At 42.5% G+C, this 26996-nt stretch overlaps 1 protein-coding gene across 12 annotated transcripts in view; it reads left to right on the forward strand.

Annotated features, from left to right (window-relative positions):
* COL13A1 (collagen type XIII alpha 1 chain) overlaps nucleotides 1–26996 on the forward strand; it is a 646904-nt gene that overhangs the window by 289058 nt on the left and 330850 nt on the right. For all 12 annotated transcript variants that reach the window (XM_033940521.1, XM_033940520.1, XM_033940522.1 and 9 more), the window contains 2 exons: nucleotides 7906–7932; nucleotides 20301–20336. In XM_033940521.1, coding sequence (XP_033796412.1) covers nucleotides 7906–7932; nucleotides 20301–20336 — 63 coding nt within the window. The remainder of the gene's footprint in view (nucleotides 1–7905; nucleotides 7933–20300; nucleotides 20337–26996) is intronic.

A 26996-nucleotide genomic window follows, 5' to 3' on the forward strand; every position in this document is an offset into this window, starting at 1 on the left:
GGACTCAGCTGAAATACACCCCATATCGATCTCAGATCATGCCTCTATACTGATAAAATTCACAGATTTGGATCCAGTGTACAATAAAAGCCTGTGGCGATTTAATTCATCATTACTTTCTGATGAAGCCTTTATAGAATCCACCAAAAAGCATATCATAGACTATTTCGAATCGAATAAGCCTTCTGACACCTCCTGGCAAATCACATGGGATGCTTTTAAAGCTTATATTCGTGGAACGATATTAGCATATGTAGCTGCTAAAAAAAAATCAAACCGAGCTAAGTTGAGTATACTAGAAGACAAAATAAGAAATGCGGAACAGCTTCATCTTCAGGAATTAACCAACATTGCACTACAATCGGATCTATATAAATTGAGATTTGACTATAATCTCACTCTAAATAGAGAGGCTTCTAAAGAGATCTTCATGAAATCTACATCTTACTATTCAACTATGAATAAATGTGGTCACCAACTTGCCTCATATTTAAAATTACGTTCGGGAAAAACTACAATTCCAGCCATAAAAGAGTCAAATGGGGAAATTCTACTGAACACTAAAGATATTTGTTCTCAATTCCAAGCTTTCTAGAAGGACCTATATTCAACAGAACGTCCAAACACAGCCCTATTTGACCCTTTTCTACAACATTTACCTCACCCTGTTCTCACAGAGGAGGAAGCTGGAAGAATGGTTGGTCGGATTACAATATCACAAGTTGAACAGGCTCTTCAAACCATGGTGAAGCACAAATCACTGGGCCCTGATGGTTTGCCAGTAGAATTCTATGTTGCTTTGCAAGATCATATTTTCCCCTTTCTGACAATACTTCTGTCATCTATCGGAAAGTGGTACAGCTATAGGAACATTTACGGAAGCCTTGACCATTGTTCTCCCCAAACCAGATAAGGACCCTCTCCAAGTACAAAATTACAGACCACTCTCGTTAATAAATGTGGACGCAAAAATTTATGCAAAAATACTAGTCACACGTTTGAACCCAGCTGAAAACAAAATCATACATGCGTATCAAAATGGTTTTATGAAAAATAGACTTTCTAGTGATAACACGAGACTTTTTGCTCATGTTCTCCTCCAAGCACAAAGAGTGTCTGACCCACTCTTGGCCAAAGCCTTAGATGCTGAAAAGGCATTTGATCGAGTAGAATGGTCCTTTATTTTCAAAGTTATGAGCTGGTTCGGACTTCCGGAGACGTATAAGTGCTATACTCGAATCCTTCTACCAAACTCCGCATTAATGACACATTCTCAGCAGCTTTTTATCCGACCAGAGGGACTTGCCAAGGTTGTACACTGTCACCTTTATTATTTAATATAGCATTGGAACCGTTATTAATTGCTATACGTTCTAATTCCAACATCAATGAACTTCAAGTTGAAGATCTATCTATTAAACTATCTGCATATGCTGACGATGTCCTAATATTTGAATTCCATACCATGCATATTAAAAACCATTGAGAATTATGCAAGTCTATCAGGTTATAAGCTCAATACTACCAAAATGGAAGTTATGCCCCTAAATTCTATTTCATCTAGAGCTAGTATCTCTGATTTAGGTCTTAAATACTCACCTTCACGTTTGAAATATTTGGGTATCTACTATGGTAACTCTATTGAGGAAACTAGATCTTACAATGAAGGATATATTCTCAATTTAATTAAACACATAACGTCACAGTGGTCCCCCTTGAAACTCACTTGGTGGGATAGATTGGACTCTGTCAAGATGGTCTTATCCCCTAAAATTACCTATATTTTATCTATGCTTCCCTTCTTACTTCATCCCCAAACTTACACAAAGATTGAATCACTGTTGACGGACTTTTTATGGAATCATAAGGTACCACATATTGCCTTAAAGAAATCGAAATGTTCTAAAAACAATGGTGGAGTGAATTTTCCCAACATCTATGACTATCACATTGCTTTCTTAAGTAGACAAGGCTCTCAATGGATAATGGATATTGACTGACGGTGCTCTCACACTGGTTGCAATTAGAACAAAAGCTGTATAATAACAACTGTCTAAATTTATCTCTTTTATACAGAAAACCCTATTCTGAAATCCATAGCATCAGCCATAAGCGAATTGGACAACTTAACATCAAATGGAATTCCACTACTCACTCATCCATATGGCTCAATCCCATGGTGCAAATTCAAGGAAAATATATAGAATGGAAATCCTGGATCAAAGCTGGGATATGGTCCTTAATAACCGACAAGCAGATTACAAATTTCACTACTCTATCGGAACTATATGAGCTCCCCCCAACTCAATTCTTTTGTTGGTTCCAGTTACAACATTGTATCAAGGCACTTCTGAAAACCGGATCTATAACATAAGATCAACCGACAATTCTTACTTGGTGTACTGTCATTAGTGCCAAAAGAGGAGAAGCGTCGGCGTGGTATAAACTCATAAAGAAACATAAATTCACATATCCAATGGGAAATTATGATGTGTGGGCTCGAGACATCTCGTTGATGCTAACTCCTACAGAATGGGAGACTCTATGGATTACGGCGTTTAGAGCGCTCCAAGCAACTGCAATTAAACAACTTGTTCTCTTTCTTTACCACAGAGCGTACTGGACGCCGTCTAAACTCTCTAAGGTTTCATCAGACGTATCTAATTTATGTTGGTCCTGTAAAGCCCAAATTGGTACACTAGATCACATGCTGTTTCAATGTTCTCTTGGTCAGATATCTGGGCCACGGTATGTGATATTTTACATATAACAGATGGTATTAATTACTCTATAATAATTACAGGTGATACTGTATTGATATCATCATTGGATAAATATGATATGAGACTATTGCAATGTTTCTTATTGATAGCACTGAAAAGTATACTATCACATTGGAAAGATTTTTCCTCCCTTAGTTACAATGAATGGTGGAACACTGTCTGTTTATATGCAAGATATGAACAATCAATTGCTGATAACAACTTATCTACAGATTTTCACACTACCAAGATGTGGTCTAAAGTACTAGCATATACTGCTGTTACTCCTACTTGATTATATGCTACACACTGAGGCCCTGATTCTCTAAAAGTGCGTCCCGATTTTAGGCAGCTGTAGGCGTCCTACAGCTGTCTAATCAGCCAATCGGGATGCATGTTTTTTTTAAAAAAAAATGCTCCCCAGGCAGGCCGCCTATATTGAAGGCGAGGCCCGCAAGACACCTAGGCCCTGATTCTGTATAGGACGCCCGGGAGAGGCGTCCTATTCAGAATCAGCCTAAACTAAACCCCGATTCTGTAACCGGCGTCCATGTTACAGACGCGGGTTAGAGAATCGAGTTAGATTAGACACGGCCCGCTATACTTATCGCGGCAAGGGATCTCTCTGCCGTTATAAGTATAGCAGGCCGTGGCCCCCTGACCGATCACTGGCAGGAGGGTGCCCAAACCCTCCTGCCCGAAGACGCACCCCCCTCCCCGACACTACCGACCGCCCCCCCCGACACTACCAATCGCCCCCCCCCCCCGACATTACCGATCTCCCCCCCCCCGACAATATCGGTCACTGGCAGGAGGGTGCCCAATCCCTCCTGCCCGAAGACGCACCCCCCCGGCGCTAACAACCCCCACTCCACCAAACCTGTTCTTACAGATGGGTCTTGCACGTCGAGCAAGCAGGCACGCCTCGTCGAAATGAGGCGGGCCCGCCCCTTCCCGGCCCATCCCGCCGAAGCCTAAGGCCTGATTGGCCCAGGCTCTAGAAGCCTGGACCAATCAGGCCTTAGGAACAGCGGGTCCGCCCATCCCTACTAAGTCTAAGGTCTGATTGGCCAATCAGGCCTTAGATTAAGTGGGGATGGGCGGACCCGCTATGCCTAAGGCCTGATTGGTCCAGGCTTCTAGAGCCTGGGCCAATCAGGCCTTAGGCTTCGGCGGGATGGGCCGGGAAGGGGCGGACCCGCCTCATTTCGACGAGGCGTGCCTGCTTGCTCAACGTGCAAGACCCATCTGTAAGAACAGGTTTGGTGGAGTGGGGGTTGTTAGCGCCGGGGGGGGGTGCGTCTTCGGGCAGGAGGGATTGGGCACCCTCCTGCCAGCGACCGATATTGTCGGGGGGGGATCGGTAATGTCGGGGGGGGCGGTCGGTAGTGTCGGGGGGGGCGGTCGGTAGTGTCGGGGGGGGGGGTGCGTCTTCGGGCTGGAGGGTTTGGGCACCCTCCTGCCAGTGATCGGTCAGGGGGCCACGGCCCGCTATACTTATAGCGGCAGAGAGATCCCTTGCCGCGATAAGTATAGCGGCCGCGTCTACTTACAATGTAGACCAGCATTTTGCTGGCCTATATTTTTAAGCTTCTCATCTACTAGGGAGATGCGTAGGGCCGCCTAGATTCAGCCTAAGGCCCGCCTAAGGCCCTTAGACGAGCTTAGGCATCTTGCGGGTCTCCCTAGGCTCCCGGAGGCGCCTTCAGGCCTGCCTGGGGAGCATTTTTTTTTAAAAACGTGCATCCCGATTGGCTGATTAGACAGCTGTAGGACGTCTACAGCTGCCTAAAATCGGGACGCACTTTTAGAGAATCAGGGCCTGAGTGCTTAAGGATTTGTTTGGGTTTTTTGTATAATATTAATTTATTTACATGACACTACTACATTGGCATTGTATACTAAATGATTTTGCTGTATAACCCTGCAAGATTGTGAAAATGTTATATATACGACTGTCACTTTTTTGTCATGTTTTGTATTCCTTTTCTTGAAAATCTAATAAATATTATTGAACAAAAAAAAAAGAAATTTGTGTGAGTGTCATAAGTAATGCCATAAGTAATCACTAATTTTTCAGTTGGGGCTGCTTCAAGTCAAAAAAAGCTGAAAGAGAGCCAACAAATATTTTCCTACTTGGGGCCACAACACCAACCAGTTTTTGAACTTTTATGCCCACCAGAACACCTGGTTTCAGTCACACATGCAGAAAACAGAAAAACCCTTTTCAAATACAAGCCCACAAACTATAAGTATTCTTTTCTGTCTGCCTACTCTGATTTTATCCTCTCATTCTAATTTTCCAGCTATATTTCACTTACCTATCAACTTTCTATCTCTTCCAATCACCTCCTAGATTTCCTGTCTCATTCCTTGGCCTCCTATTCCATTGTATTACTGCACCTTGCTCTCTGTACTCACCATCCTCTTCTTACTCATCTCCATGGGAATCCCTATGGGCACTCACACATGGTTCCATTATACCAAACATCTCTCCTCCCTCACCCTTCCCACACCCTTGTAGCAAAGTATCTCATCTTTCATTCTTCACTTGTAGCCTAGCATCTCCCTACCCCTCTCTCCTTCACCCCTATGGTCTAGAATTCCCCTGTTTTCTCTCCCTTCCGCTCTGTCCCTTCCTCTTCCCCTCCACCAATATAGTCCAGCAACTCTATGTTCCCTCTCTCTCCCATTCCCCCTTATGATCCATCAGCTCCTTGCCCCCTATCTACCCCCCCCCCCCCCACACACACACACACACAAGAAGAAAATAAAAAAAACTCTCAGCTTTAATGCTCAGCAAGACCATAGCTTGAAGGAGAGAATGATCACAGAAAACCCAGCCTAGCAACAAGATATGCAGCTATTCAAATTCTGATGCTGCTCCTTCCTGGTTTGTATATATGGCAAACTGTGCACTGGAAATGAAAACCTACTCAGAAAACCGCTGGCTTAGAAGGAACAGTGGTGTTAATGCCTAGGACTAGAGAACAGTACATGGCATACTAAGGGCCCTGAATCAGATTCTGCCAGGATTTCAGCAATTGAAAGAAGAAAGTCGCATGAAGGAGCTAACTTATGACAGCACACATATATGAACACAAACCTCCCCCACGCAGATAACATTTCCCCTTAGTCTATCATCACAAATGACAACATGGAGGAGTGGCCTAGTGATTAGAGCATCTGCCTCAGCACCCTGAGGTTATGGATTCAATTCCCACTGCAGCTCCTTGTGACTCTTGGCAAGTCACTTACCACTTCATTGCCCCAGATACAAAATAAGTACCAGTCTAAAAAATATATAAACTGCTTTGATTGTTTAAACCACACAGAAAAAGCAGTATTAGGGATGCCAGATTTTATGATTGTAAAATCCAGACACCCTAGACCCACTCCAGTCCCATCCCAGCTCCACTCCCCACTGCCTGCTTGACATGATTGAGAGGAAGTTTTTTTAAAACTCGGACAAAGTGCCGTCTGAGGACATGTCCGGGGAAACCTGAAGCAGTATTGAAGTCTTATCCCCTTTACTCAAAACTTTTGGAGGCCTAGTTTTTTATTCATTCAATTCCAGAAGAGTTTGGAAAGAGTTATACAGAAGAGGATGACAATGTAAATCTGTCTTCCAGGGAGCAAAATAACTCTCCAGAATTTTAACAGTACGGGATGAAACTTGGCATATGGGGGGGAAACTGTTTTAAAAAAGACAAATTTGAGTTCAGAAATGGGGAAAATAAGTGCTCTAAAAATGGTGCGTTTCTTTGAAAGAAGCAGTTGCAGCGTAGAAACACATATGCCGTTAAATATTTGTTTGGTAACTTGCTCTATTATTTAGAATGAAGGGGTTTATCAAATTACTAAACTAAACTAAATTCATCCTTTCAAACACTATCTCCCAATTCTCTGCTATTCCAATCCTCCAAACTGTCCTACCTCCAAAACTCCTGCCACAACTGCCCCATTGCCCCAAAATATTTTGCTAAATCTTCTCTCCTGTCCCCACCCAGTGTGTCCCAACACTCAAAATTATCTTCCACTCCCCCAAACTACTCCCACAACTATTATACCACTGCAAAATATTCCCACTCTCCAAACGACTCCCAGAGCTATCCCCTACGTGACACAACAAATATATAGAATGCACAGCAGAGACATAGACACATAAGATCCATACTCACACACAGGGGCTGTACATAATTCCCCGTCCTTGATGGGATGCATTTTTAGTCATTCTGATTTATATTTCATTTGCTTCATGTTGTTGATTGTGATGTGAAAATGAATGTCTGAATCATACAGTTTTCTTATTGGTTGCTATGTGTATTGTACTGCCAACTAATATTTGTAGCCATGAGGCAGGAGGCTAGGATTGAAAACTGTCCGGCTTTTTTCAGGATTCAACAGATGTTTGCATTAATGTCCAAAACAAAGGTTCTTAAACCAGTCCTCAGGACACACGAAAACAGAGAAAAATAAAGGCAGGTAAAGGGCATATGGCCTCTCTAGTCTGCCTAGCCATACCTGCTATCCATATTCCTAATAAGCAGCATAAAATCTGTTTTATTACTTGGGATCTAGCTAAATATTTGGGACCTGGGTTGGCCACTGTTGGAAACAGGATACGGGGCTTGATGGACCTTCGGTCTGTCCCAGTATGGCAATTTTTTTAATGTTTATATCCACAATGATATATACATGAGATAGATCTGCATACAATTGAAACAGTGCATACACATGACATCATCAGAGACGCGGCAGAGCAAATCAGGGCAGTAGAAGGGCCCGAAGCAGCGTGTGGAGACTGATGTACACGCTGCTTGAATCGCCATTCGGACCCGCGGGAAGAGAAGGGGGTGGGCGGCAAAGGAGAAACGGAGATCGGCGGCGGCGACAGGAGAAACGGATAACGTCGTCTGGCTGCGGTCCGGCTTGTGGAGGCGATCGGGTGGTGACGTATTCGCGCGCATGCGCACTCCTTCGGCCACAGACCTACAGCGCACGGAACACGAAAATAGGACTGCGCATGCGCGAGTTAGCCTTTTATTATATAGGATGATATATACATGAGATAGATCTGCATACAATTGAAACAGTGCATACACATGACCGGTAATCTTTTCTTATACTTTTGTCTTTCCAGGGCCCAATTGGATTAGACGGCAAACAAGTAAGTGTATTAGTGCTTCGCAACAAACTGTCTCCTCTTTCCTCCATCTCTTCTGTGACCTCTGCTCTCCTGTCTCTGACAAAGAGCAAAATGCCAAATAAAGAGCTAATTCTGCAGAGGGGAGGATTTCTATGTTAGCAATCATTGCTATCTACATATCCTGATTGCCCCTCATGGCAATGCCACTTTTTTTTACTGATAGCTTCTTACAGACCCAAGTTTCATTGTTGCCCTTTTATGCAGAGCAAGACTTAGGGCTCCTTTTACAAAGGCGCGCTAGCGGTTTTAGCACGCGCTAAAATGCCACCACGCGTGCTAGCCGCTGCCGCCTCCTTTTAAGCAGGCGGTAATTTTTCAGCTAGCGCACGCTATAGCGCGTGCTAATCTTGTGCCTGCAATGAAAACACTAGCGCACCTATGTAAAAGGAGGCCTTAATGTATCAAGATTCGTGTAATATTTAGCATTTTATAGCACTATTGCATATATGCAACATTATACAGTGGTAAGTGTTTAGGTGCATGATGCCCCTGCACCGAAGAGCATACACTCTAAGGGGGCAATTCTATCTCAGTCTAGATGCCCCAATGCTATTCTCTTAGCACCAATTCTATAATGACCTCTTGGTGCCAAGATTCCATTATAGAATACTAACAAGGTTAGCATTGGTGTGTCTAGGGCAGGGGTAGGGAACTCCGGTCCTCAAGAGTCGTATTCCAGTCGGGTTTTCAGGATTTCCGCAATGAATATGCATGAGATCTATTTGCATGCACTGCTTTCAATGCATATTCATTGGGAAAATCCTGAAAACCCAACTGGAATATGGCTCTCAAGGACCGAAGTTCCCTACCCCTGGTCTAGGGTAATTATTGAAAATGGCCATATGCTGCTATTACTATTACTAATCAATTTTTTAGCACTGCTAGATGTACACTGTGTTTTGCACTAAACATATGAGACAGTCCCTGCTCAAGAGAGCTTATAATCTGAGACAAATAGGACAAATAAGGGATCAGAGAATTAGTTATGGTGGAAATTATAAAACAGACAAGGGTATTCAGCAGATGAACAGCAGTTAGCAGCCTCATAAAAGTGTGCTTGTAGGCTAGATTTGAATACAGCTAGAGAAGGAGCTTGACGTACCAATTCAGAAAGTCTGTTCCAAGCATACTGCACAGCAAGATAAAATGGACAGTGCCTGGAGTTGGCAGTGGAAGAGAAGGGTACAGATAAGAGAGACTTACCCAATGAACAGAGTTCCTGGAGAAGGGTGTGAGGAGAGATATGAATGAAGAGTTACTGAGGAGGTGCAGAATGAATCTTTTTTTTTCTACAATTATAACACACACACACCCTTTTACAAAATCATAGCGTGGTTTTTAGTGCCGGCAGCAGTGGTAACAACTCTAATGCTCTTAGGAATTCTAAGAGTGTCAGAGCTGCAGCTTAGTAAAAGGACCCCATAATATATTAATGATATTACACACTGATATAATTAGATGTGACACTCACATACCCATATCTACTACTAATCATTTCTATACCACTACTAGACATACACAGTGCTGTACATGTTATATGAAGGTATTTTCTCTGTTCCTACTGGGCTCACAATCTTGATTGTATTGTTCACCACCTTGAATGACAATTTATTTGCAAAGAAGAGAATATATGAGGTTTTATAAATAAATAAATAAAACCCCTGATGCAGGCAGTTGCCAAACCAAGGCTACATCAGGTTCTTGCTAAAGAATTACTTCTTCAATAAAGTCACTTTTTGCCATTCTAGTGTTTTGTTTCCTTCCTGTTGTCAGCTCTGATTTTGATCACCTTGGGTGGTTCCAGCCTCTTTTGCTTCCATGTACCCAAAATGAATATGCATAAGAGAAATTTTCATACAATAAAGGCAGTGCATCCACATTTATCACCTTGTGACCCTGCGCAAGTCACCTAATCCCCCCCCCCATTGCTCCATTGCTCCATTAGATAGATTGTGAGCCTGCCGGAACAGACAGGGAAAAATGCTTGAGTACTTGAATAAATTCATGTAAACCATTCTGAGCTCCCTTGGGAGAATGGTATAGAAAACTGAATGAAGAAATAAATAAATAAATAAAATCATGGGCACATAAATTGTGGATATCTTGAAAACCAGACTGGCTTGGTCTGACCAGAGGACAGGTTAAGAACCCCTGCGGTATACATGTAAGTCCATTTTAGTTTATGATGTAGATGAGGTTCCTTTGGATCCTAAGTCCAGATCCCTGGTCTCCTCCATCCTTCCATTAATGGCCTGAAATAGACTCCTTCTCTGGCTCCCTTCGCTTAATGGGTGTCTATTATCTCCCCCTTATTTTGGGTTGAAAATATTGCCATGAATAAACCACTCATTTACCAGCTGAGTCATTGTCCAACTCAATTTTTAAAAATTCTCATTTCATTTTAATGGACATAATTGCATGCACCACAGCGACACCAAAAGTTACTCCTTCACTAGCACTTCTTAGGAGGACCTCTTATCATGTATTATACTGTTCTGAAAAGTCCCAAACAGTGATGTCACAGTCAGGAAATCTGATTGCTGGTTTCTGGAGCAAAGGTGAATCTCTCTCTTACTGGCAGAGAGGAAAATGACTGCTTAGAAGTTTGAATTCATATGCACAATGTCTCTCTTAGAATATAACTACTTGGGGTTCTCGGGGGTCTTCGCCTACACTATATGCAGGTCTTATGCTTGCGTCTTTTTCCGCCTACATTTTCATACAGGTCCTGATTCTCCTCTGATTCGTCCTCACCATTATTAAGGTACCATGATGAAAAATATTCAAGCAAAAGAAATCGATAGGTGAAAAAGAACTGGTTTTCAAAATAACAGCCTGACATTGGCGAGCTGATCATGCTGTTCATTTTCTGCCATATTCTTTGTTTTTATTGCATTTTTGCCTGGCAGTTTCTTCTTGCTCCTTTGGGCTTCCAGTTCAATCAGAGCAAAACTCTTTAGGAAACAAGCCGTCTTGTTCAGCTACCCTTATTTTCATAACCTCCTCTAACTTTGTTAACATAGTGTTGGCCCTTGGCCAATAGCTACAGACCATGATTCCTAGTAGTGTCTTCACAGTATCCCCAAGGTCTGCCAACCCAGGGAACGATAGATTATTTATATTTTTAACAAAATACACAGTAGACTTCCTTTAAACTACATTTTGTTGTTGTAAGGCATGTTAACGCTTTTTGGCCTCCTCTGCTTGGTTTCCAGCCCTTGCTCACCTCTGGAATTAAAGGGAGTGTGGATTGTCTGAAGCTATTCTTCACGCTTTACTCTGAATTTTAAACGGAGATATTTCAGATCCTCAGATCTGTCACTGAACATCCAAACCACCATCTCTCCCCGCACAACATATGCTATTTAGCTTCAGCATGCTATGCTTCTCTTGCCAGATTCAAATCCATCCTAAATACGCACTTCTTCCAGGCTTTTTTTTTTTTCAAAATGAACTTAATTGCTCCTCCACATGAACCCCTTAGTTCAGCCTTGTGCTGCCTCCTCGTATAAACTATCAAGAAGTCTCACTTCTTGCATCTGTCCATGCTGTTTAAATCGGACACTCCCCCTCTGCCAAATGTCCTGTCTGTGCTTCTGTCTTTATGAGATTTTAATCTTCAAGAAGCAGCGTCTGCCTATTATGGCTATGTCTGTACTATAAAGTACTGCATATATCTGATATCACTATATAAAATAATAATAGTAATAACTATTTTGGAAAAGAGAGATGACAGTAACTCACCAGAAGCCAAAACATGAGCTATGTTAAAGCAGCAGTGCTAGCCAGAGTTGACAAAATATAACGTTGCTTGCTTTATGGCTCTCTAGCTTTGTCTGGTCTTTCTCCAACCACTATCTTTTCCATTCTGTCGTAACAACTTCTTACATTTCCACATATTTTGGGGAACAAATGGTTTGCACTTTTTCTGGGGGGGAATTTTTATAAAGGATTTTTCAAGTGTACTGCTTGTTTTATGTGTGTGAAAGGCCTGTTATAAAATGACCCCAGGGGTTATTGGGGTAATTCTATAACTGGGTGCTTGGTAGAAGTCTATTCTATAAAGGAACATAGGCACCTATTTCCTTTAAAACATAGAAACATGGTGGCAGATAAAGGCTAAATGGTCCATCTACAGCATCCACTATCTCCTCCTCTCCCTAATTGAAACATGGAAACATGATGGCAGATAAAGGCCAAATGGCCCATTCACAGTATCCACTATCACCTCCTTTCCCTAAGTGAAGCATAGAAACATGATCGCAGATAAAGTCCAAATGGCCCATCCAGTGGCATAGCGATGGTAGGATGCACCCGAGGTAGTGGCACACTTCTGGTGCCCTCCTCTTTGTCCCTCCCTGCACCTTCCATGCCCTCCCTTACCATCTACATACCTCTTTAAATCTTCACCAGCACGAGCAGCTTCTCTGGCCTGCTGCTCGTGCGGGTATTGACTTTCCATCTGACATCACTTCCTGGCCCCGCGACCCGGAAGTGATTTCAGAGGGAGCCAGGCCAGCGCAAGCAGCAGACTAGAGTAGTCGCTCGTACTGGCAAAGATTTGAAAGAGGGTATGGGGGGAGATGAGGTAGGGAGGGCGAGAGTATGGCAAGAGAGGGTGGGGAGGTAATGGCGTCCCCACCAAGATGGTGCCTGGGGCGGTCTTCCCCTTCCCCCTTTACTTCGCCACTGGGCCCATCCCGTCTGCCCATCCAAAGATACTAGCTTTACTGTAAATATACATGTCTATAATTTAGGCATGAACCTTACACCAGCCTTAGAACTGGCTTAAGTGTGCATGTCGGATGTGTGGTGAGGAGGGCTGAGTCCTGTCTTACTCATGTCAGCCTTCTTTTTCACTTAATTGCCAGAGGATATGGTAACAGCGGTTAATATAGCTGATTTTAAAAAGGTTTGGGCAAGTTCCCGGAGGAAAAGTCCATAGTTTGCTATTGGGACAGACATAGAGAAAGCCACTGCTTGCCCTGAGATCAGTACTTGTGACCTGGATTGACCACTGTGGAAACAGGCTACTGGGCTAGATGAACCATTGGTCTGACCCAGTATGGATATTCTTATATTATGTAATTTAAGATTCAAAGTTGAATCTTTTGAAAATCAAGCAAGGGCTTTGAACCTTAGGGTGACTATTTTTCCAAGAGATCCTCTAAGATCACTACAAGAAATCTTTATGAGATATTTAATAGAGATATTGAGAATGCTTAATGAAGCAATACTTATTTTATTTATTTAAAAAATTTCTATTCCACTTAACAACTGAAACAGATTACAATTTACATAGTTTCAAGTTTATTAGGATTTTATATTCCGCCTATCAAGGTTATCTAAGCGGTTTTTACAATCAGGTACTCAAGCATTTTCCCTCTCTGTCCCGGTAGGCTCACAATCTATCTAACGTACCTGGGGCTATGGAGGATTGAGTGACTTGCCCAGGGTCACAAGGAGCAGTGCAGGGTTTGAACCACAACCCCAAGGTGCTGAGGCTGTAGATCCAACCACTGCACCACACACTCCTCCTACATACACAAACAGAATGAAAACAATACCATAGACTCATTCATAAATTAAACAGACATCCAATTTCAGCATCATCAAGGGTTACCAGTTATAAAAGAAAGCCTTAACAAAGAAGTGAGCTTTCAAGGGTGTTTTTTTTAATACTCTTAAGATCTTGACACAACCTCAGTTACCCATTTAAATCATTCCATAATCATGGTCCTACTATTGAAATTGTTGCTCTCCATGTTTCTTAATAATGCACTTCATGCCCATGCTCCAGGCTTAGACTCATAGCAGACTCAGATCTCAATAAACGAGAATGTAGATATTTTCTTCTAACTTGCATCAGGTACCATGGTGCCTTTCCAGATATTACCTGATGTAAAACTGTCAAGATTTTAAATTCAATATGAAATGCTACAGGTAGCCAATGTAGTTGTTTTAGCATTGGAGATATGTCATCCTGGAACATCTTGTCAAGGAAAATACGAGAGAAAATGCAATTCCGGACTTAATTCTAAATGGACTACGAGGACCAGCTCAAAGTATAGAAGTAGAAGGGATGCTGGGAAAGAGTGATCACAATATGATCCACTTCAACCTGGACATAGGGTAAAACATCGATCCAGAACGACGGCCACAGCACTGAACTTCCGAAAAGTGAATTACGAAGGGATGAGACTCATGGTGGGGAAGAAGATTAAGAAGAGAATAAGCTCTTTAAAAACGCTAGAGCAAGCATGGTCCCTTTTTAAGGACACAGTCACCAAGGCACAAAATCTATATATACCGCATATCAACAAGGGATCCAAGAGGAAAAAGAACAAGGAACCGGTGTGGCTCACTGTAGCGGTGAACATAGTAACATAGTAGATGACGGCAGATAAACACCCGAATGGTCCATCCAGTCTGCCCAACCTGATTCAATTTAAATTTTTTAATTTTTTCTTCTTAGCTATTTCTGGGCAAGAATCCAAAGCTTTACCCAGTATTGTGCTTGGGTTCCAACTGCCGAAATCTCTGTTAAGACTTACTCCAGCCCATCTACACCCTACCAGCCATTGAAGCCCTCCCCAGCCCATCCTCCACCAAACGGCAATATACAGACAGACCGTGCAAGTCTGCCCAGTACTGGCCTTAGTTCAATATTTAATATTATTTTCTAATTCTAAATCCTCTGTGTTCATCCCATGCTTCTTTGAACTCAGTCACAGTTTTACCCTCCACCACCTCTCTCGGGAGCGCATTCCAGGCATCCATTACCCTCTCCGTAAAGTAGAATTTCATAACATTGCCCCTGAATCTACCACCCCTCAACCTCAAATTATGTCCTCTGGTTTTACCATTTTCCTTTCTCTGGAAAAGATTTTGTTCTACGTTAATACCCTTCAAGTATTTGAACATCTGAATCATATCTCCCCTGTCTCTCCTTTCCTCTAGGGTATACATATTCAGGGCTTCCAGTCTCTCCTCATATGTCTTCTGGCGCAAGCCTCCTACATTTTCGTTGGCCTCTTCTGGACCGCCTCAAGTCTTCATACGTCCTTCGCCAGATACGGTCTCCAAAACTGAACACAATACTCCAAGTGGGACCTTACCAATGACCTGTACAGGGGCATCAACACCTTCTTCCTTCTACTGACTACGCCTCTCTTTATACAGCCCAGCATCCTTCTGGCAGCAGCCACTGCCTTGTCACACTGTTTTTTCGCCTTTAGATATTCGGACACTATCACCCCAAGGTCCCTCTCCCCGTCCGTGCATATCAGCTTCTCTCCTCCCAGCATATACGGTTCCTTCCTATTATTAATTCCCAAATGCATTACTCTGCATTTCTTTGCATTGAATTTTAGTTGCCAGGCATTAGACCATTCCTATAACTTTTGCAGATCCTTTTTCATATTTTCCACTCCCTCTTCGGTGTCTACTCTGTTACAAATCTTGGTATCATCTGCAAAAAGGCACACTTTTACTTCTAACCCTTCAGCAATGTCACTCACAAACATATTGAACAGGATTGGCCCCAGCACCGAACCCTGAGGGACTCCACTACTCACCTTTCCTTCCTTCGAGCGACTTCCATTAACCACCACCCTCTGGCGTCTGTCCGACAACCAGTTTCTGACCCAGTTCACCACTTTGGGTCCTAACTTCAGCCCTTCAAGTTTGTTCAACAGCCTCCTATGAGGAACTGTAACAAAGGCTTTGCTGAAATCCAAGTAAATTACATCTAGCATATGTTCTCGATCCAGCTCTCTGGTCACCCAATCAAAAAATTCAATCAGGTTCGTTTGGCACGATTTACCTTTTGTAAAGCCATGTTGCCTCGGATCCTGTAACCCATTAGATTCAGCAACACTTCCATTATTTTTCCAACATCTGAAGTGAGGCTCACCGGCCTGTAGTTTCCTGCTTCATCCCTGTGACCACTTTTATGAATAGGGACCACATCCGCTCTCCTCCAATCCCCAGGAATCACTCCCGTCTCAAGAGATTTGTTGAACAAGTCTTTAATAGGACTCGCCAGAACCTCTCTGAGCTCCCTTAGTATCCTGGGATGGATCCCGTCTGGTCCCATCGCTTTGTCCACCTTCAGTTTTTCAAGTTGCTCATAAACGCCCTCCTCCGTGAACGGCGCAGAATCTACTCCATTTTCTCGTGTAACTTTGCCAGACAATCTTGGTCCTTCTCCAGGATTTTCTTCTGTGAACACAGAACAGAAGTATTTGTTTAGCACATTTGTTTTCTCCTCATCACTCTCCACTTATTGGTTCCCAGCATCTTTTAGCCTAGCAATTCCATTTTTCATCTTCCTCCTTTCACTAATATATCTAAAAAAAAATTTGTCTCCCTTTTTTACATTTTTAGCCATTTTTTTCTTCCGCCTGTGCTTTCGCCAGATGTATCTCTCTCTTGGCTTCTTTCAGTTACACCCTGTAGTCCTTTCTGCTCTCCTCTTCTTGAAGGAAGCGATCAGAGACAAGAAGACTTCGTTTAAGGAATGGAAAAGGTCAAAAATGGACGAAAACTGGAAAAAGCTATAAGAGGGACCAAAAAAGACCATGAGGAAAAAATAGCGAAGGAGACAAAAAATTTCAAGCCGTTTTTTCGATATATTAAGGGAAAACGACCCGAGAAGGAAGCGGTTGGATGACGGAGGAATGAAGGGAGTGCTAAAGGAGGACAAAACCATCGCCAACAAACTGAACACATTTTTTGCATCTATATTTACCGGAAGCTGGCAGGCTATACGCAGGAAATGAAGATGGGAAACTGACAGGGTTAGCGGTCAGTCTAGAAGAGGTGTGCAGGCAGATTGATAGGTTTAAAAATGATAAATCCCCAGAACCGAATAGCATCCATCTGAGGGTAATCAAGGAACTGAAAGGGGCTATTACTGAACTGCTCCAACTAATAGCCAATCTGTCAATCAAATCAGGAAGATTCTGGAAGACTGGAAAGTGGCAAATGTTATGCCGATCTTCAAGAAAGGTTTAAGGGGAGATCCGGGAAACTACAGAATGGTGAGTCTGACCTTAGTACCAGGAAAGATGGTAGAGGCGCTGATAAAGGACCGCATCATTGATCACCTAGATGGACACAATCTGATGAGGACCAGCCAGCATGGCTTTAGCAAAGGAAGATCTTCCTTGACGAACTTGCTGCACTTCTTCGAGGGAGTAAACAGGCAGCTAGGCAAGGGTGACCCGATACACATTGTATATCTGGATTTTCAGAAGGCATTTGACAAAGTCCCGCATGAATGACTACTTCGAAAAATTGTGAGTCATGGAATCAAGGGTGAAATACTCAGGTGAATTAAAAACTGGTTGGTAGATAGGAAACAGAGAGTGGGGGTAAATGGACAATACTTGGACTGGAAAAGCATCACGAGTGGAGTGCCACAGGGTTCGGTGCTTGCACCTTTGCTCTTCAACATATTTATAAATGACCTGGAAATTGGTATGATGAGCGAGGTGATTAAATTTGCAGACGATACGAAGTTATTCAAAGTAGTGAAGACGCAGAAGTAAAGAGACTTGGAAGTACTGGTCTACAAGTCAATGAAGCCGTTCACACAATGCGCGGCGGCGAAAAGGGCGAACATAATGCTGGGAATGATTAAGAAGGGGATCCTCTGTACCAGGCCATGGTACGCCCCCACATGGAACACTGCATCCAGCACTGGTCACCATACATGAAGAAGGACTATAACTGGGTGCTCGAAAGGGTCTAGAGAAGAGTGACTAAAAGGGGCTGGAGGAGTTGCCGTACAGTGAGAGATTAGAGAAACTGGGCCTCTTCTCCCTTGAAAAGAGGAAACTGAGAGGGGACATGAGCGAAACATTCAAGATATTGAAGGGAATAGACAGCATATAAAGACAGATTGTTCATCCTCTCCAAGGTAGAGAGAACGAGAGGGCACTCTCTAAAGTTAAAAGGGGATAGATTCCGTACAAATGTACCCAGAGAGTGGTAGAAAACTGGAACGCTTAAGGGATTCAAGACAAAGTTAGACAAGTATCTGATGAAACAGAACATACACAGGTAAGGCTAGACTCAGTTAGGGCACTGGTTTTTGACCTAAGGGCCACCACGTGAACGAACTGCTGGGCACGATGGACCACTGGTCTGACCCAGTAGCAGCAATTCTTATGTTCTTATGAGATGTCCCAGTGATCATTCTTGCAGCCGTATTCTACACTACCTGTAATGCCTGTATTTTGGACTTTGACAGTCTCAACATCAAGGCATTACAGAAGTCCAGTTTCGTGATAACCACAATCTATATCACTGTTCTGAAATCTGGTACTGACAACGTAGGATGTATCCTAGAAAGTATATGCATCTGAATAAAGGCTCCTTTTACCACATGTAATATATGCTCTTGCATTGTAAGTTTCCTATCCAAATAAACTCCCAATAATCTCATACTTGAGAGGACAGACATCTTTATTCCCTTCACTTCTATCTGCTTCAATTGTAATAATTTCTCATTATTACCAACAAACATCACCTCAGTATTAGATATATTCAACACTGGTCGGTTCACTTTCACCCATTTGCCTATCTTCTCCATGCAGTTCGACAACCTTGCCGTCACATATTCAATTCCTGTTTCAGTGGAAAAAAGAAACGGATGTTGTCTGCATAGATTCAATAGTGTACATCTAATTCTTGCAATACTCCTCCTAATGATAAGTATACATTAAATAGAAAGATAATGTGGAGCCTTGTGACACTCCTCTTTTTGCAGACATCACTGAAGAGGTTTTTTCACCACATTTTACCACAAATTTATGGTCTGTCAATAGTCACCAGTCCTCCTAAACCTCCCATTTGTTATTTCTGTAATAACTTCGTAGGATCTATAGCATCAAAGGCCATTGAAATATACAAAGACACCATACAGTGGGGTCCTTTTACTAAGGTGTGCTATCTTTCCAAAGTATGTCCAAGGTGGATAACAAATGGGTTTCTACTTCTTGTTCCTTCCTAAACCCAAATTGATACCTATCAAGCCAATTATTCTTCTCAACATATTCTTCTAATTTGTCTAACATCACCCATTCAATGATTTTTGATACCGCTGGCATAACTGATATTGGCCTATGTTGTTGTCGTTAAGTGCAATTGACTCGTACTATAGTTTCCCAAAATTCCTGAATCCACATTGGTTTTTTAATATAGGTTTTACAGTCACAATTTTGCAGCTGTCAGGAACAACTCCATCCTTCAAAGAGTTATTTACAATCCTTTACAACACTTTACTTCCTATGGTTCAACTATATTACTTACTGCCATCAAAAAATAAGGCATTGAAAGAGCCATTGGCTGCAACAGAAATTGCAGTTTTAAATGTTTCTGACATTCTTGAAACTTTAGATTCTGAACTGAAAGATCTGACATCTTTGATGGTGGCATTTGCCTTAAAGACAGATAGAGACCTAGTTCTGCAACTTTTCTTCAGTTATAAAGAAGTGTTGTTTAAGAATAGAAAAGTTGAGAGACTCTCAAACAACAAGAGCCCAGACCAGAGGTCCTTCAATTAGCTGTTCAGGTTAAGTTCTACTTGCTTAGAGGTTTTGTATATTCGTACTGCTTTTGAAATAATTACCTAAATCATATAACTGTCTTCACCCCACTACAGTGGACGTATGAGATTAAGGTATTGAGGTTTACTTTCTTTTTGAATTTATATTGGATTAATACAGGATATGTTTGGTTATTATGTTTGCAATCATTCTATATTCTGTAAAAATAAAATTTTTAAAAATATTTTTTTAGTTAATAATATACTATATGCTATCATTGTTGCAAATAGTGTGAATGCACTTGCCACCTGACATAGGATATAGCAAGTGCATTTGTACTGTCATTGCCCATCAGCATTTAACCACATAAATGCCAACTTCACAGCCAGACCCCCCACAAAATAGCCAGCTAGGAGTTTGGCAATTTGTGTTGATATTCTGCAGAGTTAATCAGTTAAGGGCAGCTGAATATCAGCAAATAGCCCCACACAAGCAATTTATCCAACCAGGAGCCTCTCCTGCTTGGCCAAATCACTTTGAATATCAATCCCATTGTTATCAAATGAGATCTTCTTGGATCTGTGTTATTGAATGACCTTAAATTGCTCTCTCTGCACAGTTGACCGAATCTTTGTATTACAGAACCACAAAGGATTGAAGTTCTCCGGCTATGACTCATTCTTCTCAACATTATTTCAGATCACAAATTTCTGCATGATATTTGTTTTCCTGACCAGATGTTAAAACATGATGAACTCTCTCTTCCCCTTTCAGGGTCACACTGGACAGAAGGGTGAGAAAGGAGATATGGTAAGTTTTTCCCTGTACTCTACTGGGGTTGCTTTTTGGTCATTAAAAGCCCTATCAGATGGATAGTATTCAACAGTCTTTCTGTTTCAGAAGTGCTCTCTGAGTTATTTGCTTTGTTCCACAAATAATATTTGCATTTTCAAATCTGGTCTTATATTGTTTTTACGTATTTTAATTGTTATTGCTGCTGCAGCAGGACGACCCAAGGATCTAGCCACAGAGGCCCTGATTCTTTAAAGTCCGCCTAAAGTTAGGCGCTGAAATCGGTGCCTAACTTAATTGATCAATAGGCTTAATCAGTGCCAATCAAGGCTGCTATTGGCACTCAACACCTCATAATCGGCTTCAATTGAAGGGAATTACGAGTAGATCAGAGAAAGTTATAAAACGCTCTACAGAGCCATGGTCAGACCGCACCTGGAATACTGCATCCAGCTTGGTCTCCATATCTAAAGAAAGATATAAAACTGCTAGAGAGGGTGCAGAGACGAGCAACAAAGCTAGTGAAAGGTATGGAGAACCTGGACTACGAGGAACGACTTAGGAGACTGGGGTTGTTCTCCCTTGAGAAGAGGAGACTGCGAGGGGATCTGATCGAGACTTTCAAAATACTGAAAAGATTCTACAAAATGGAGCAGGGAAAGCAGTTATTTACAATGTCCAATGTGACACGGACAAGAGGACATAGACTGAAGCTGAGGGGGGACAGGTCCAGGACGAATATCAGGAAGTTCTGTTTCACGCAGCGAGTGGTGGACACCTGGAATGCTCTCCCAGAGGAAGTAATTGCAAAATCCACCATTCTAGGATTTAAGGGTAAACTAGAAGCACATCTCCTTAAGAGTGGCATAGAGTGATAACGGGTAAGGGTAAATTAGATGCACATCTCACTTGAGAAGCATATAGTGATATGGGGACTAAAACTAGGCCAGGGTACACCTGGTGGGGCCTCCGCTTGTGCGGATCGCCGGACTTGATGGACCCAGGGTCTGATCCGGAGATGGCAATTCTTATGTTCGTATGTTAAGCGCATAACTCGAAAAAACTTGATTCTATAAAAAGTAGGTGCCTAGCCCAAAGTGTCTACACAAAAAATGGGTGTGGTCAGAGGCAGATCATGGGTGTGTTTTTGATTTAGGTGCCTCTTTGTGAATTAGGTGCTGATAGGCTGCAAATTGGTGCCTAACATTAGGCGAAGAAAAACCCTAGCATAAATTGGGGATGTCTAAATGTTAGGACACTGAGTGCCACCTAAGCACACATAGGTGATGCTAAGCGTGATTCTATAATGCTGCCTAAGTTTTATAGAACTGGTGCCGATATCAATACCTAACTTTAGGCAGACTTTATAGAATCAGGGCCAGAATACATAAAATGAACCATCGGAGTCACATGGAAGAACCAATCTTTTAATGGCCTTAAACATTTTTGCTGTGATTCATCTCTTGATTCTGTAGCCAACTCCTTGTGTCTTCTGGCTGCGGTGCTTGATCTTAGGGCTCCTTTTACAAAGGTGCGTTAGGGCTTTAATGCGAGGAATAGTGCACACTAAAATGCCCCGCGCGCTAGCCACTACCGCCTCCTTTTAAGCAGGGGGTAATTTTTCAGCTAGTGCACGCTATAGCGCGTGCTAATCTTGTGCGTGCGCTAAAAACGCTAGCTCCTGATTGGATAAGGCCTGACTTAGTGCAGGAAGAGGCGGTCGGAGCATACCGCAAGTGATTTCCTGCACTTGCAGCACTCCGGCTGCTCTCCTGCTGCCCTCTTCAGGCTCCCCCATGAAAAACTATATTCGTGGTTTTTCAAGATTTGCGGGGGTTCCTAGAACGGAACTCCCGCGAATATCAGGGGAGTACTGTATTGGCCATAATCAAATCTATAACAATTAAAATAAAACTTACCTTTTCCAAAACAGAAGTGTATTCATGATTGAACTTTGTTGTGAAAACCAGCATCTCTTTCACCGCTCCATTAGACCAGCTTTTCACTCGCCTAATTTGGTGGTGCCTATATAGGATACCCAACGACACCTAGCTCAAACCATGCCTATTCTCTGCTCATAACTACACCTATTGTTTGAGATAGGCATCAGTGGAAAAAAAAAGAAAAAAAAACCCAAAACAAGCTCAGAACACACCAATAATTGTGTTACTGTGTACAATAATCTTTGACTATTTCATGCTTTTTAATTTCATCTGTCCGAATAAAAAGAACTCTGACTTTGAAAATGATCTGTCAACTTAGGGTCTGTACATTGAGTCTGTGGTTTAAGTGAGTGATTTGATTGGAAGCATTTTTCTAATGGATTAAAATGAATAAATGGATTGAACATGACAAAGGTATAAAAGAAACCCGTGAAACATTTCCTACTCCATCAATCATTGGTCAATGGAAGATATAATTTAAAATTCATCTGTAAAGCTGGTGCTTTACTCTGTATCTATGAGGAGGACAGAGTAGACTGCTTTTTCCAAGTCTTGCTAAGTGCCTTCATGTGGTGGCATGCATTATATAAAATCTGTACCAAATCTCAGTATGGCAAGATAAAGACTGACTCACTCAGTATAGCCGACATATGAGAAGGACAAGCACTACTGTCTCAAAGCTCAGAGACTTGTAACTCTGAAGAGGGGAAGATAATCCTCTCTTAGGAAAAGAGTTTTGCATCCAATCATGGCTAGAAATGCAGTAAGGGCAAGTCCAACTCAAGAAGGCAACTGTTTGTAATGCTTTCAATACTAATATATAAGTAAATTCGTTTTTTTGAAAAAAGTACAATAGGAGATTGCATTCAGGTTGTACAGAGAGTGAACTTATCTTGTAAGCATAAAGCTATATTCAGGGTCCCGACGCGGCCCCGTTTCGGCGTCTGCTTCAGGAGACCCCGCCACACACACAAAATGCTTGCAAAAGAATCACACTAATAAAGGTGTTCAAACTGCGGTCTGAAATACAAAAACCAAAAAGCAAAATGAAATGCTACAGATACAGCCACTGACACTCAAAAAGCTGCTGGACCTGTGCAAATTTCATAAAAATTAACAGCTGAAGCGCATGAAAGACACATAAAGCATACATACCGGTCAAACAATAGAAAACTTCTGTGCAACAAGGAATGCCGCCTCCCGCTCCGATATTTAAAAGCAGGAGGGGGAGGGGTGCCCCGTGCGCACGGACGTGATGACGTCATCAATTCACAGCTGATGCATAAAAAAACTGTCAAACGTACAGCACGAACAGGTGTTGTCAAAGAAAAGCAGCCCATTCAATTTCGCCATTGAGGCCATGTGGATGCAGAGTGTTTAGATTGAAGATCCATTTCTGTTCTCTCCTCCACAAAAGTCGAGCGATGTCACCACCCCTGGGGCACTCTATGCTGTCCAAAACTGTAAAAGTCAGATCTTCCAATGCATGGTGTGCTTGTTGCCAGTGTTGAACCAGGGGGGCCTCCTGCACCCCTGTTCGAATGCGACTCATGTGCTCCCCAATCCGTAATTTTAGTTGACGTGTAGTACATCCAACATACACCAGTTGACACGGACATGAAATTGCATACACTACATGATGTGAGTTACAGTTAGTGCTGAAACGAGTGTACTTCAATTGAGGAGGAAGTAACATTTGATGTATTGATACACTGAACAAACATACCTTGCAATGTTCAGTATGTTTGTTCAGTGTATCAATACATCAAATGTTACTTCCTCCTCAATTGAAGTACACTCGTTTCAGCACTAACTGTAACTCACATCATGTAGTGTATGCAATTTCATGTCCGTGTCAACTGGTGTATGTTGGATGTACTACACGTCAACTAAAATTACGGATTGGGGAGCACATGAGTCGCATTCGAACAGGGGTGCAGGAGGCCCCCCTGGTTCAACACTGGCAACAAGCACACCATGCATTGGAAGATCTGACTTTTACAGTTTTGGACAGCATAGAGTGCCCCAGGGGTGGTGACATCGCTCGACTTTTGTGGAGGAGAGAACAGAAATGGATCTTCAATCTAAACACTCTGCATCCACATGGCCTCAATGGCGAAATTGAATGGGCTGCTTTTCTTTGACAACACCTGTTCGTGCTGTACGTTTGACAGTTTTTTTATGCATCAGCTGTGAATTGATGACGTCATCACGTCCGTGCGCACGGGGCACCCCTCCCCCTCCTGCTTTTAAATATCGGAGCGGGAGGCGGCGTTCCTTGTTGCACAGAAGTTTTCTATTGTTTGACCGGTATGTATGCTTTATGTGTCTTTCATGCGCTTCAGCTGTTAATTTTTATGAAATTTGCACAGGTCCAGCAGCTTTTTGAGTGTCAGTGGCTGTATCTGTAGCATTTCATTTTGCTTTTTGGTTTTTGTATTTCAGACCGCAGTTTGAACACCTTTATTAGTGTGATTCTTTTGCAAGCATTTTGTGTGTGTGGCGGGGTCTCCTGAAGCAGACGCCGAAACGGGGCCGCGTCGGGACCCTGAATATAGCTTTATGCTTACAAGATAAGTTCACTCTCTGTACAACCTGAATGCAATCTCCTATTGTACTTTTTTCAAAAAAACGAATTTACTTATATATTAGTATTGAAAGCATTACAAACAGTTGCCTTCTTGAGTTGGACTTGCCCTTACTGCATTTCTAGCCATGATTGGATGCAAAACTCTTTTCCTAAGAGAGGATTATCTTCCCCTCTTCAGAGTTACAAGTCTCTGAGCTTTGAGACAGTAGTGCTTGTCCTTCTCATATGTCGGCTATACTGAGTGAGTCAGTCTTTATCTTGCCATTTAATGTTTTTTCTGACTCTGGCTGATACATTGTCCCTGCTGTTGTGGAACCAAATCTCAGTATGGCAACTATGGTATAATCTCGTTATAACAGACTCGCTTATAATGGAATCTCGCCTATAGCGGACGAGGTCCACTGGTCCCGGCCGAGCACCATTATAAGCATACAGAAAATCATCAAACATAGCGGACTCGCATATAACGGACTTTCGGATATAACGGACAACTATTGTGTTCCCCAGAGCCGCTTTTAGCTGTAGTTTTATTCGGCTATAACGGACATGCAGGTGATATAGTATCAAAATGCAGCCCAGAAAAAAAATGACAGAGTATTTTTCTTTCCAGTACAGTGTTCTGATTTGCAATCATTTCGTGCCATACCAATGTTTTGCTGAGTTTTGTTATTGATGTTGCCGATATGCTTGTGCAATGACTTTTGTTCATCGATTTACATTATTTCAAGTTGCCCTAAACAAAGTTTAAAAAAAATGCAACTCTGGATATAACGGACTCTGGATATAACGGACCGTTTTTCCAGGTTCCTTGAAGTCCATTATAACAAGATTATACTGTACTACAATTCATGTATGATGAGAGGAATAATGAAAACAGAGACTTCCCAAGGGCTGTGTGAGTAATGCACCCACACAGGATGCAAGGGAGATGGGGATGTAAAAATCACTTCCCATCCATTGTCTCCCCTGTAGTGACAGTAGTGGGCGAGGAAGGGGCACTTGGGGGAATGTTGCACAGGGTGTGATTCCAGCTCAGGACACCCCTGATAAATTATTCATTCTGGCTGCACATTGCCAAGGATAAAAAGTGCCCACCATTAATTAGAAGCCACAGCAGCCATTTTGAAGGAGGAGCTTTGATGAGCAGGAGCGAATGGGCATTGTTCCTAGCCTTTTTTTGCTAGACCACCAGGGAGACCTGCAGGGGTGGAGAGATCCTTGGGGAACCAGATGTTGTTCTGGAGGGAGAGTGAAAGGAAAATCAGAATCTGGGAGGTCAGATGCTGTTCTAGGGGAGAGGTAGAAAGGAAGAGAGATTGGAAATTGGGGTCAGATGCTGTTTGAGGGTTGGAAGAAAGGGGTTCTGAATAAGGGGTTGGGATTGAAAGGGGAGCCAGATATTCTAGGGGGTAGAAGGAAGGGGGAATCAGTTAGGGAGTTCAGATTCTGTTTGTGGAGGGGGAGGATTGGAAGGTGCAGTCAGATGTTCAGGAAGGGAGAGGTGATTGAAATTAGGGGGTCAGATGCTATTCCAGGGGCATGAAAGATTGGGGGAACAGATTTGGGGGTGGTCAGATGTTCTGAGGGGTAAGAGGGAGGGGGATTAGAAATAGGGGATACTGTTATGGAGCAAGAGATAGAGATTAGAATTAGGGGAAGAGTATCAGGACTTGACTGGCTGCCCATAAGCAGGTTCTAGACAATATTCACCCAATACCCACATTAAGGGGGAAATTCTATAAACGATGCTTATAATTCTGCACAAAAAAATGGCACTGAGCAGTATTCTGTAACGGATTTTCTGGGATCAATGTCCTTTATAGTGTCGGGATTTGTGCTCAATGTTGAGTGCAATGAGTTAAACCAATAGAAACTAGGTGTAAATCCCTGCTACACAAGTTGGGAGCAGATCCTTCGAATTCTATAACACTGCATACATTTTAAAAGAACACCCCTGGCTCACCCATGCCCCTCCCATAGTCATGCCCCCTTTCTAGATCTGCTCAGAAATGCTTAGTCACTATTCTATAAATGAGAGCGTGTTTTTGTGCGGATCTGATGTTTCAACCCAGAGGGCCAGCGTTAGGGGAGGACAAACAGGGCAGCTGCTCTGGGCCCCACAGCTCCAGGAGGCCTTGTGGTCTG

This window comes from Geotrypetes seraphini, chromosome 4, assembly GCF_902459505.1.
Source record: "Geotrypetes seraphini chromosome 4, aGeoSer1.1, whole genome shotgun sequence".
Lineage (NCBI taxonomy): Eukaryota > Metazoa > Chordata > Amphibia > Gymnophiona > Dermophiidae > Geotrypetes > Geotrypetes seraphini.